This window comes from Hippopotamus amphibius, chromosome 16 (genome assembly GCF_030028045.1).
Source record: "Hippopotamus amphibius kiboko isolate mHipAmp2 chromosome 16, mHipAmp2.hap2, whole genome shotgun sequence".
NCBI classification, from domain to species: Eukaryota; Metazoa; Chordata; class Mammalia; order Artiodactyla; family Hippopotamidae; genus Hippopotamus; species Hippopotamus amphibius.
Genome location: NC_080201.1, coordinates 57,842,705 through 57,853,688, shown reverse-complemented (window position 1 = coordinate 57,853,688; position 10,984 = coordinate 57,842,705). Strand labels below are relative to the sequence as shown.

Genomic DNA, 10,984 nt, shown 5'->3' with positions numbered 1-10,984 from the left:
TCTGGGTTCCCAAGCCGCTTCTGGACCTTTCTGCTTATCATGCACACTGATGAGTCTCAACACCTCGTTCCTGTTCTGGAATCCCTCGTCCCTCACATCCGAAAGTATGGGCCTCCAACCCACTCCTCCCTCGGCCCCAGGAGTCCAAGGATCTGCCCCTTTTTCTTCAAACCCAGGAGTTCAGGGCTCCAGTTTGAACTTTTCCCTCCCCTGAATCCGACTCCGGCTGCTGCGTCAGGGAAAATGTAAGCGACAGGTGGCACCTGCCTGCAGGGCCGGGGCACGGCCACCTGCCGCTGCTGCTCACCCTGAGCCCCTCTCCTGGCACCTGCTTTTGTCAGTCCGCCCGCCGCTGCCCCGCCCGACCCTGCAGCCCCAGGACGCGGAGGAGGAGCGAGCCGGGAACCCTGACGTCCGCCCCGCCCCAGGCCCTCCCAGTCCGCGTTCCCGCCCCTTCTCAGGATGCCAGGAGGGGCTCCTGTCTCCCCCGCCCCTCTCCACCGCTCCCGACACGCCCTCAAACGGGGGGTCCGAGGCGGTCCCAGGCTGGCAGGGCGGAGCCTGCCGCCTCCAGCCTAGACCTCGGGACTCAACCCGCTCCAGAGCACAGCTGAGCCGAGCCCACCTGGTGAGAAGCCCCTGGACTGGGGGGTGGGAGGGGAACTCGCCTTAACTCTTCTGAGTCGCCTCTCTGATCCCAGTCCCTTCCCCACAGACCCTGGTGGCTGACACGCACCCACGCCCTTCTACTCCCCAGGGACCTATCGGGTCCCCTTGCCCCTCTTGATCAAGGCTGCTGCATTCTAGGCCCGTTAGAGTATTGAGTTCCGGCCCTTCACCCCCTTTCCCTCCCTCTCCTTTCACAGATCCGGGGTCCCGGCCACCAGTGCCCTCCTTCTTAGGACCCAGGAGTCCCAGCTCTCTGGTCCTTCCTCCCCCAGGCTCCAGGCGTTGGGGCCCTCTCCACGTCCTCCCTTACAACTAGGAGTCTGGGCTCCCAGCCCCCTCCTCCCCCAGGATCCAGAAGGTATGGCCCGAGGCCGCTCCCATCTCTAAGTTCCTCAGGCCATTTCCCTGCTGTGTTCACAGGCAGGGGACACCTGACCTCCAAGCTGACCCTGCCTCCTGTGGGGGCCCTGCTCTCCCCCCCCAGTCCAGGTCCCCAGCCCAGCCTTGGCAATGACCCTGGCGGCTTCCTCCCAGCGCTCCCAAATCATTCGCTCCAAGTTCCGATCTGGTGAGAAGCTTTTCTCTGTGCACCTAGGGAAGGGATCCTCCGGGTCCTGGAAATATACTCTAACTCTGGGAGTGTGCATGGCCGGGTGACGGATGAAGTGGGAGGGGGGCAGTGACACCCAAGTGGCATGTGTTTTCTGTGCAAAGGATTATTTGTGTGTATAGGAGGCCTCAGCAAAGGGGTGGAGTTGTGGTTGATAATGACTGTGTAAATGGCTGGTGCAATGCTCATGTGAATGGTGGGGAATGGGCGGCTACGGGTGGCTGTGCAGAGGACCAGGTACTGCAAAGGAACAGCGGCATACATTGATTGACACGTGCAAATCGGAGAAGCGCCCAGTGTGGAACTGAGGGCAAGGGGACAATGAGCTCTGGAGCCTTGAAAGCGTCAAAGGTTGCATTTCAGGCCCCAGTGCATGACAAGCGTGCAAGTGGGTACACCTGGAGGTCAAGTCCTGAGTAGACAGAGCGTACTTTACCATGCAAATGAGTCTGCTTCTGTGGTTGGGTGGGTGCAAAGACACCAGTAAGCAAAGAGTAAGGAGTGTGCAAAAAAGTGCACGTGTACAAAGAAATGTGCAAAGAGAGATCCCTGCTCCAAAACTGGGGGCCAAATCCTGAATGGGCAAATAAGTGGGTTAACGTAGCTGGGGTGTGCCAAGACTGAGCCTGGGATGAAGAGTCGCAAAGGGTACCAGTGCACAAAAGTGGTGTAGGTGCAAAAATATAGCCCAGGGAAATGCATGTTTAAAGTTCGGTGTGCAAAGAGGGTGACTGAGGGGAGGCCCAGAGGTAGTACAGAAGGGAGTGGGCGTGTGCAAAGCAGGGTGCACAGATAAAAGGAGGCGAGGTACAAACGCTAAGATGGTGATTGGGTGGAGGATGGGGTGGGCATTGGCTCACAAGGAGGTCAGGTGCGGGCTGGAGGGAGCAGGGAGGGGGGGGGAGGGGGGGCGCGGCTGCCTCCTGCCTGCACACTGGCTGGCTCCTGGCCCCAGAATGGCTCTGGCTTTCAGCGCTGTGCTGGCAGGGAACAGGCAGGAGGCCTGGGAAGGGAGCAGGCTGCCCGCCCACCCGCCTGCACGGGGTGTGTAAGGGGGCTGGGCACACGTGTCCCCGCCAACAACTGCAGCTCCCACCAGCCTGCCAGGCCAGGCTCTTGGACACTCCCTTCCCGCCTTTCTCCTCCCACCTCCCTCCGCAGTCCTCCAGCTTCGGATCCACAGACGGTATCAGGACCCAAGTAAGTGTGGGCCCTGAAAGGGAGGGGATGCTGGCCCCACTCCCCTGGGGCAGCCTGGAGTGCAGATGCCACACATCCTGCTTTGGTTCCCAAGCCTCAGTCCCTATGCCCCAGGGTACATTGTGATCCCATCCTGTCCTTCCCCAGAACCCTGGCTGCCCCACCCCTAGGAGCTTCTCTTCCTGCTCTTGGGCTTTTCCCACTCCAATGAAATGCGTGAATCCAGATCCTGTTTGTTTGGAGAAGGCAGGCATCCCAGACTCCACACTTGGCACACATACAGATCTCAGGATGCGGCTTTCAGCTTCTCTCTCTCCCCAAGAACCAGGAGTGCTGGCCCCACTGCTGTCCTAGCAAAACCCCAGAAATCTGTGATGCTCAGCTATCACACCCCTTGGTGACTGCGGATGAGATTCCTGCCTTTCTTGGGAATGTAAAAGTCTGGGTCCCTAGCACTTCTGCCCTTAGGTCCAGGAGTCCAGGCATTCAGCTTCCACCACTTGGTTTCACTCCCCGGGTGGGTCTGTCCTCTTGCACCCTGGGGCTGGGGCCTCCAGGGCCTTCCTTCCTACACAGCCTTGTTTCTCCCTGCCTGGCTTGCTGCCTGCAGGCCTCTCAGGGTCCTTCGCCACCTCTCCAGTCTCGGATCCAGATCCGTGGATCTCGGCCACAGACTCGGCTCTGGCTCCAGCCCCAGCCTCACCCTCGGCCCGGGCCCCTTTCCTCTTCAGCCCTGGAGTCCTTCTCCCTGAGCCAAAACACTGCCCCTGGAGGTCCCTGAAGGTGAGTCTCCACCAGAGTGAAGGGAATCCCTCTGAGAGTCTAGTCTTGGTCCTCCTTGCTGCTGCCCATTTTGGTCCTCTCTGATGGTGACAACTGGACCCCCATACTCTGCATGGGGCTCTGGGGCAGGAAAGTGGGAACAGAGCAGAAGCATATGACATCATACCTGGTTTTTCAGGAGTCTCCCAAGATCTCCCAACACTGGAGGGAGCCCAAGCTCAAGGGGAATTTGACATACCACCAGTACATGCCCCCAGAGCCGAGACAAAGGTCCAGGGCAGACCCTGGGGCTGAAGGGTCGGCCCTGGGTCGCCCTGGACCACCTCCGTGGGAAGGGACAAACTCACAGCAGCCACCTCCTAGGTATGACCCCCGTTTTTGTTCTCCAGGAAGTTCAGGCCCCCAGCTCTCTCCTCCCCCAGGACTCAAGGGTCCAGGTCCCCAGCCCGTCTTCCTTCAGTTCCCAGGAATCCTGACCTTCCACTGGAGAGTCTGAGCCCCCCACCCCCACCCGCCCCGTTCCTATTCTCCCATGCATCGCAACTAGCCTCCAGTGTTTGCTCCCTCGGAGCTTCAGAACTCAGGTCCCTTACTTTCCTGCACCTTCATGAGCCCCTGTATTTGAGGACTCCAGAATGCCTTTTCTCTCTCTGCACCTTTTAACATCGGTTCCCCCCTCACAACTATCGCCAGGATGAAGCCCACTCGCCTCACTCCCTCCCCAGTAGGAGTCCCCAGCCCCTCGTCCCCGCCACACAAGTTGGAACTTCAGACCCTCAAACTGGAGGAGCTGACGGTGAGTTTGGGGAGTAACTTCCCAGGCCGGCCCCCCTCCCTCAGTGGGGACCCAAAATCTAACCCTACAGACTCTGCTCTATTGGATATCCAAGACCTAGGGTCCCCAGGCCCTCCTCTCTCGGTTTCCAAATGTCCAGCTCAGGCCCCCCCACCTGCGCCCCGGAGCCCACCTAGCACGGCCTCTCCTCGCCTCCCACCCTAGGTCTCAGAGCTCCGGCAGCAGCTGCGCCTGCGGGGCCTCCCGGTGTCGGGGACCAAGTCGATGCTCCTGGAGCGCATGCGCGGCGGCGCCCCGCCCCGCGAGCGGCAGAAGCCGCAGCGGGAGGACGGTGCCGTGGGTGCTCCCTGGCCTCGCTTCCGGCCCAAGGCTTTGGGAGCCGCCCGGAGGCCGGGCTCGGTGAGGGCGGGGCTACGCGCTTGGACCAATGGAGAGAAGACAAAGCGGGACCGGGTGGGAAGTCGAGAAAATAATAGACCATAAAGTGGGAGGCGTGGTGAAGAGCAAAGGGGGAGGATCTTGAGGGATGGGAAGCCAATGAAAGAATAGGGGGCGAGGCAAAGGGAAGGATCGCTGGGTGGAGGCCCCAGCAGAGACCAGTGGGTGGAGCCAAAGTTTGCGAGTGGGTGGGGATGTTCCCAGTGGGCGCGGCTTACAGGAACTCGCCCTCTTCGCGGTTCTAGTTCAAGCAGTGTCCAACATCTCACTCACTGCCTGCTTCACGTGCCGCGGAAACCCTTGAGACGGCTTTGGCTCCTCCTCCGGCTCTGGCTCCTGCTCCGGCTCCGACTGCAACGACGGCTCAGACTCCAGCTTCAGTGCCGATCCCTTCCTCAGCTCCAGCCTCGACAGCCCTGACACTGGAGGAGGAGCTGCAGGAAGCGATCCGCAGAGCGCAGGTGAGAGAGAGCGGGCCAAGGGTCTCAGTCAGGATCAGACTGGAGTCCCAGGTTCACGTCAGTTTTGCCCGTCCGCAGTTGCTTCCGAACCGGGGCATCGATGACATCCTGGAGGATCAGGTGGAGCCTGAGGGTAAGAGCCGAACTCCTAGATTTGGGGGAAAGGGGAGCCAAGGTTCTGGGCTCCTGGGTCCTAAAGAGGAGTGGGCTGGGGCCCTAGACTCCTGAAAAGGACGAATTGGGAGCTGGGGTCCGGATCCCTGCCTTCCTAAGCTCACACTTCATTCCTTTCCCTGCAGACCCGCTGCCCCCCATCCCCCTGGACTTCCCCGGCTCCTTTGATGTGCTGTCCCCCTCCCCGGACTCTGAAGGCCTCTCATCTGTCTTCTCTTCCTCGCTTCCATCCCCCACGAACACCCTGTCCCCCTCCCCCAGGGACCCCACGGACTCCTTGGATTGGCTGGAGGCTCTGAGTGGGGGTCCCCCGCTGGGCTGTGGCCCCCCAGCCCCCAGCATTTTCTCTGCTGACTTATCTGATTCCAGTGGCACCAGGCTGTGGGACCTGCTGGAGGATCCATGGTGATGGATTTTGGGGTTTCCAGGGACTGTGAACTGGTAGGGATGGAGATGTCACAGGGATAGACTGCCTGAGGGAGGGTTGGAACAACCAGCAGAGCCCCTCCCACCACAAACACAAAATCAGAGACAACTCTCATCCCCCCCCCGGCCCCTGCACTGCTGCTGACATGCCAACCTCCTGACTTCTGCCTGACCTCCATATGATCCCCTCCATCATTGTGTGGTTGGGGGCAAAGAGGTTTCATTTGCTGCTGACCGCGGCAAACAAGCTGCTTGCTGCTTTCTTCAGAGACCTCATGGATTTTTTTGTTCCCACCTTCATCGCCCTATCCCACCTACTAGATGACTGCCTGTTGCTGGGGTCTAGAAGGTGGTCTATACTTTTTTGATGCAGGAGAGGGGCAGGGAAGAGTGGAGCGAGAGAGAGTAGTTTGCTAGACCCTTGGCTTCTGGTTGGAGATGAGAAAAATCAGATGTGTCATATATGAGGTCAGATTCTCTTGGAAGCAGTGTCTGAGACCAGATTCGTGTATCCATGATTTAGTAAAGAAATGCTCCCAGGAGAAACCAATGAAGGAATAGATGAAACAGGACAGTGATGGGGAAGAAAACCAGCAAGAGTGTGACTTCACGTGAAGTCCCACCCTCAGCCTGATCCTGTGGGGAGCTCTAGAGGATAAATTAAGTTGCAGAGTCTTTTCCACCTGGAGGCAAAGGGAACTGAGACTTTGCTGCAAAGGAAGATCCCTGTTTGGGTTTATTATTGCTGAATAACAAACCACCCCAAAATTTAGAGTCTTAACAACTGTCTATGATTGTTCACAATTCTGTGGGTTGACTGGGCTCAGTAAGGCAGTTCTTCGGCACCATATGATGTCAACTAAAGCTGCAGTCATCTTAGGGCCCAGCTGGGCTGGAACATCCAAGATGGCTCACTCAGTTGCATCTGGCACCTTGGCAGGGATGACTAGTAGGCTTGACCCTACTGGGCTGTGGGATATCTGGACTTCTCTCATTCTCCGTGTGGTATCAGTGCTCTCCCTCTCCCATGTAGTTTCTTTCTCCAGCAGGTAGCTGGACCCCTTACATGGTAGCTCAGGGCTCCCCAAAGTGAGCATTCCTAGGGGAGGAAGCAGAAACTTCTAGTCTCTTAAAGAATAAGCTTGGAACTGGCATAACATCACTTCCACCACATTCTATTAGTTAATGCAAGTCAGGGTAGCCAGGGCTAAATATGGAAGAAGACTACACAAATGTGTGAGTACTGGGGGCATGGTCATTGCGCACTGTCTTTGAAGACCTGCCACTACACCCCTCTAGGCAGTCATGGGCCACAGATCATGAGAAGGGGGCAGAATATAAATTTTCAGGCACCTCAAACCCAAGGGCAGTCCTGGGAGCAAGGTTGCAGGGTAAGCCCTTAGCAGCAAAGTGTTTTAAAATATAGGTTTATTATCATTCAGGTATGGTGAGGCCAATAGATCCAGAGACAATTGCCATTGAAAAGACAGTTTGCTACTTTCATAGATCCCAAAGGAAGGGGGCATGCCAAGCCATGCAGGGTTATATGGGGGAGCACCAGGGTCAGTCAGGAGTTAGAGGGGAAGATGAGAAACTAGGAAAAGAGTCTTTATTGTGGTTTCCTCTGGAAGGAACAGATGAGGCAGGGTAAGCTTAGGATTGTCAAGTTTACATAATTTCAGCAGGCTTTAGGGTGTATGGGTTGTCCCCAGTTGCCTGGAACTTAGCCTGGGGGTGGGGGTGGGGAGGTGGGGTGTGGATTAGGCAGATGAATAGTGGCCTGAAGTATAGAACACCATAAAGGAAGTGGTTGGGGGCATGGGCTCTGAGTTGGCTGGTTTGCATGCCAAAGGCATGCTTACGTGTGAGTCCTTTATTACCTCTAGGAATTGGCTAGCCCTGGGAGGGACAGTCCCTTCAATGTCATCAAGGCCTCAGATGTCAAAGCACCAGAAATACAGAAAATAAAAAGATGTGATTAATGCATAAAGCATGCAGAAGCTGGGTATTGGGTGCACAGAACTGGTAAGAGGAATCTGAGGGGACCTGGGCAGGCCACCAACAGTGTCCACAACAGGTAGGAATGTACAGTGGATTAGCTATGTGTTACAGGACCTAGAGCCAAGACTTCCCCTGGCTTGCTGTCATGCCAGTTTCCTCATCTGTACCTAAAGCCCATGTGGCTGAGAGAGTTCACTGAGACTGTCCGTGAACCAGACCTGGACTGTGGCATGTGGCATGTGATAAATATTAATCACCATTATTAGCTGCTGATCAACAATTCTACTGCCGTGAAGTGTGTAAACTCTGGTGAACACTGAAGATCCAAGATGAAAATGGAAGGGAGTGAATGCTTGTTGCTATGAGGCAAAGGGAATCTTCAGTGTCTTCCAAACCAATCATGTAGAATTTGTCATCCTCCCTTTCTAGAGGAAATGAAGATCAGAGAAGGGGAATGACCTGCCCAGTGTCACACAGTCAGGAGGTGTTGGAGTAGGGTTTTAAATCAGATTAATAAATCCACAGCCTGTGCCCTCAGGGCTGAAAAATCGAAGAGCCTCAATCTGTGCTCTGATGAAGCTCAGGCATTTGCAAAGAGAGAGTCCCAGTGCAGGGTAGTAAGTATTTTCACGGCAATGGTACAAGGGATAGGAGGGGTATGACTCCTAGAAAATAACCAGAAGCTGCAGGGGAATGGGACAGGGTGGTGGGACAAAGAAAACATTTTTGCTAAGAGTCAAAGGATGAGGAGGAGCTGGTCAGAGGAACCCCTTGGAAGACAGCATCCTTACAGAGGGAGAAGAACATGTGAAGACTTGAAGATGTGAAGGACGCTGCCACCTGGAGAACCTTGTGAGATCAGGGTTCCTGGGATAAAAGGTGTGTCTGTGCTATGGCAGAATTTGGGGCTGGAGAGGTGGGTGGTAGCTGGGTCTTGCAGGACCCTTCACGTCAGGATGAAAATTAGAGGGAAAAGCATGCAGGCAGTCCTGGAAAGATCAGAAGGGGTCTGGCAGGTCCCCCTTTGTCTCTGTTTCCCTTCTGACACTTCCATGCCTATATCTCCATATCAGTCTGTTCCCATCTCTGCCTGCCTCTGTATCCTCTTCACTCTGTCCCCATCTCTCCTGTGTCCAGAGGAGGGCGACCTTGGGCTGAGAGCCTGTGGGCCCTGTGTGCAGTCTCAGAGTCAGGGCTAGGGGTGGCTAAAGAATTCTCTGAAAGATGGAGATTTGAAAAACAGACCCAGGATTGGGTGGAGTGTGCAGGTTTGACTCCAGAGAGTGAGGGACGGCTTTGGGTCCTGCCCTCTCCACGGCCTGTCCCCTAGCCCTTCTCCAGACATTTCAGCCACTTTCTCCTGCCCCTGAGGCAAGGCTGGGCCTCTCCCAAGAGGGTAGGGGAAAATGAAGGCTGCAGGGGAGCTGCAGGAGGATGAGGTCAGATGGGGACCCCCTCCCCTCTCCATGCTGCCATCCCATGATCTCATTGGAAGCATGAAAAAGACCAAGAATATATTTGACAAAATACCCAAATTACCAGTTTATCTTATAGACATATTTCCTGACCAGGGATTGACCCTGAGCCCTCGGCATTGAAAATGCCAAGTCCTAAGCACTGGACCACCAGGGAAATTCCATCCTCCACCTTATTTTTAATTTCTGCTCCACCAGTGATGAACACCCCCCCCCCCCAACTCCCAACTCTACCAACTACCTGAGACCATCGTCCTCATCCTCATCCTCATCCTCCTCATCCCCATCATTCTCATCCTTATCCTAATTGTCATCATCAAGCACAGCCCCTTAGGGACCTGTAGGACAATTTCTTTGGAAACACACCCAGGAGTAGACTGACAGAGGCAGGTGCCACAATGGTTGAGAGTCTCATCTCTGGGGTCAGACCCACTTGTGTGGACTTATCTCTCCATCACTAGCTGCCTGGCCTAGGGAAAGCCATTTAACCTCTCTGTACCTCAGTTTCTTCATCCATATAATGGGAACAAGGGCAATAGTACCTTGTGGGGTTAGTGTGAGGAATAAATGAGAACCTGTGTAAAGTGCTTACAACAATGCCTGGCAGTAAGTGCTCATTAAGTGTCAGTGGTTGTCACTGATCCACAGGATTGATCTGACTTCCACTCCTCTGCCAAATAGCTGGGCCCACCCACATAACCACCATGTGTACACGACGGTTACCCTGTACTTGGTGTTGACCAGCTTTCTCATTTTCAGTCCGTCCATTGTTGCCTCTTCTTCCTCTCAAATCTTGTTTCTCCCTGATGGTGAATGATGGGGACTTCCAGACCTCAGGCAGCCTGGTGATGACCCCAGAGCCAGGGCAGGGAGAGCTGAACTGGGAGGAAAAGAGGGAAATGGGAATTGTGAACATTCATTCTCTAGAAGACAGCCTTTCTCCTTCCCTTGGCAAAGTCCTTCAGTGCCAAACCTTCATTCGGACTTTGAACCCAGCTCCTCCCTATCTGGGGACCCTAGACAAGTCGCTTCTCCTCTCTGACTTCATAGATGACCTGGTTCCTAGTTATTTTCCCAAGAGAAGAGAAAATATGTTTGCATAAAGACTTGTACACAAATGTTGATAACAGCATCATTCATTATAGCTCCAAACTGGGGAGAACCCAAATGCCCATCAAATGGTGAACAGATAAGCCCCCCCTGTGGGACACCCACACAGTGGAATACTACTCAGCGGTGAAACGGCAGTGAATGATTGATACCTGCAAGAATATGAATGAATCTCAGAAACATGATGCTAAGTGAAAGAAGTCAAACAAAAGACTAAACATGGAACGATTCTTTATGTAACCTTCTGAACAGGACCCTATGGAGCCTTCCCAGGATAGATCCCCCCCATGTCCTCCACATGCCTCTTGTTTGTAGAAAAACTTTAGCCTCCTAGGCCTTCCCCAAGTTACAAAGGATAAATTTTATCAGAGAGGTGAGAAATGCAGATGCAAAGGAAAAACAGTCTAGCAAGACAAAATAATAATAGTTTAGCCATTAAACAAAGTCAGGGACCTTTAGTTCCTCCTCAAGGACTATAGATAATATTCTAAGTTATATCCTTTGAACTGTTTTGCAGATACTCAAACCCCCACCACGTGGAAGAAGTTAATTGTATGCTGCCCACAAGCACAAAGACCCTAGGCTGGTTGGAACCAGAAGGTTGATGATGCTGACTCCCAGTCATCACTACCAACCAATCAGGAGAATGTCCAAGAGCTGATCACACACCCCACAACCCCTCTCCTTCACCCCATCTTTAAAAATCTTTCCATGAAAGCCATTGGGAAGTTTGGGTCTTTTAAGCACTAGCTACCTGGACTCCTTGCTTGGCATCCTGCAATAAACACTGCACTTTCCTTTACCATGACCCAGTGTCAGTAGACTGTCTTTACTGCAAGCG

At 54.5% G+C, this 10,984-nt stretch overlaps 1 protein-coding gene across 5 annotated transcripts; it reads left to right on the top strand.

The window, feature by feature from the left end:
* Nucleotides 1-576: 576 nt before the first annotated feature.
* MAMSTR (MEF2 activating motif and SAP domain containing transcriptional regulator) lies at nucleotides 577-10,951 on the top strand. Of its 5 annotated transcripts, XM_057713272.1 has the most exons (11): nucleotides 577-1,027; nucleotides 1,154-1,237; nucleotides 2,441-2,479; nucleotides 3,090-3,262; nucleotides 3,441-3,625; nucleotides 3,956-4,058; nucleotides 4,263-4,457; nucleotides 4,742-4,957; nucleotides 5,036-5,090; nucleotides 5,257-8,437; nucleotides 10,661-10,951. In XM_057713272.1, exons 2-10 carry the CDS (start codon nucleotides 1,180-1,182, stop codon nucleotides 5,538-5,540), a joined length of 1,308 nt encoding a protein of 435 aa, XP_057569255.1. In that variant the 5' UTR covers nucleotides 577-1,027; nucleotides 1,154-1,179; the 3' UTR covers nucleotides 5,541-8,437; nucleotides 10,661-10,951. The 5 variants fall into 5 exon arrangements, with proteins under 5 accessions (XP_057569255.1, XP_057569256.1, XP_057569257.1 ...); XM_057713273.1 differs by lacking the exon at nucleotides 4,263-4,457; XM_057713274.1 differs by lacking the exon at nucleotides 5,257-8,437.
* The last annotated feature ends 33 nt before the right edge of the window (nucleotides 10,952-10,984 follow it).

Excerpts from the sequence above, each read along its gene's own strand:
- MAMSTR (XM_057713270.1), top strand. The coding sequence starts at position 1,180 with ATGACCCTGGCGGCTTCCTCCCAGCGCTCCCAAATCATTCGCTCCAAG. Across the intron at positions 1,238-2,440 it reads TCGCTCCAAGTTCCGATCTG|TCCTCCAGCTTCGGATCCAC; the intron begins GTGAGAAGCTTT and ends CTCCCTCCGCAG. Across the intron at positions 4,458-4,741 it reads CCGCCCGGAGGCCGGGCTCG|TTCAAGCAGTGTCCAACATC; the intron begins GTGAGGGCGGGG and ends TCGCGGTTCTAG.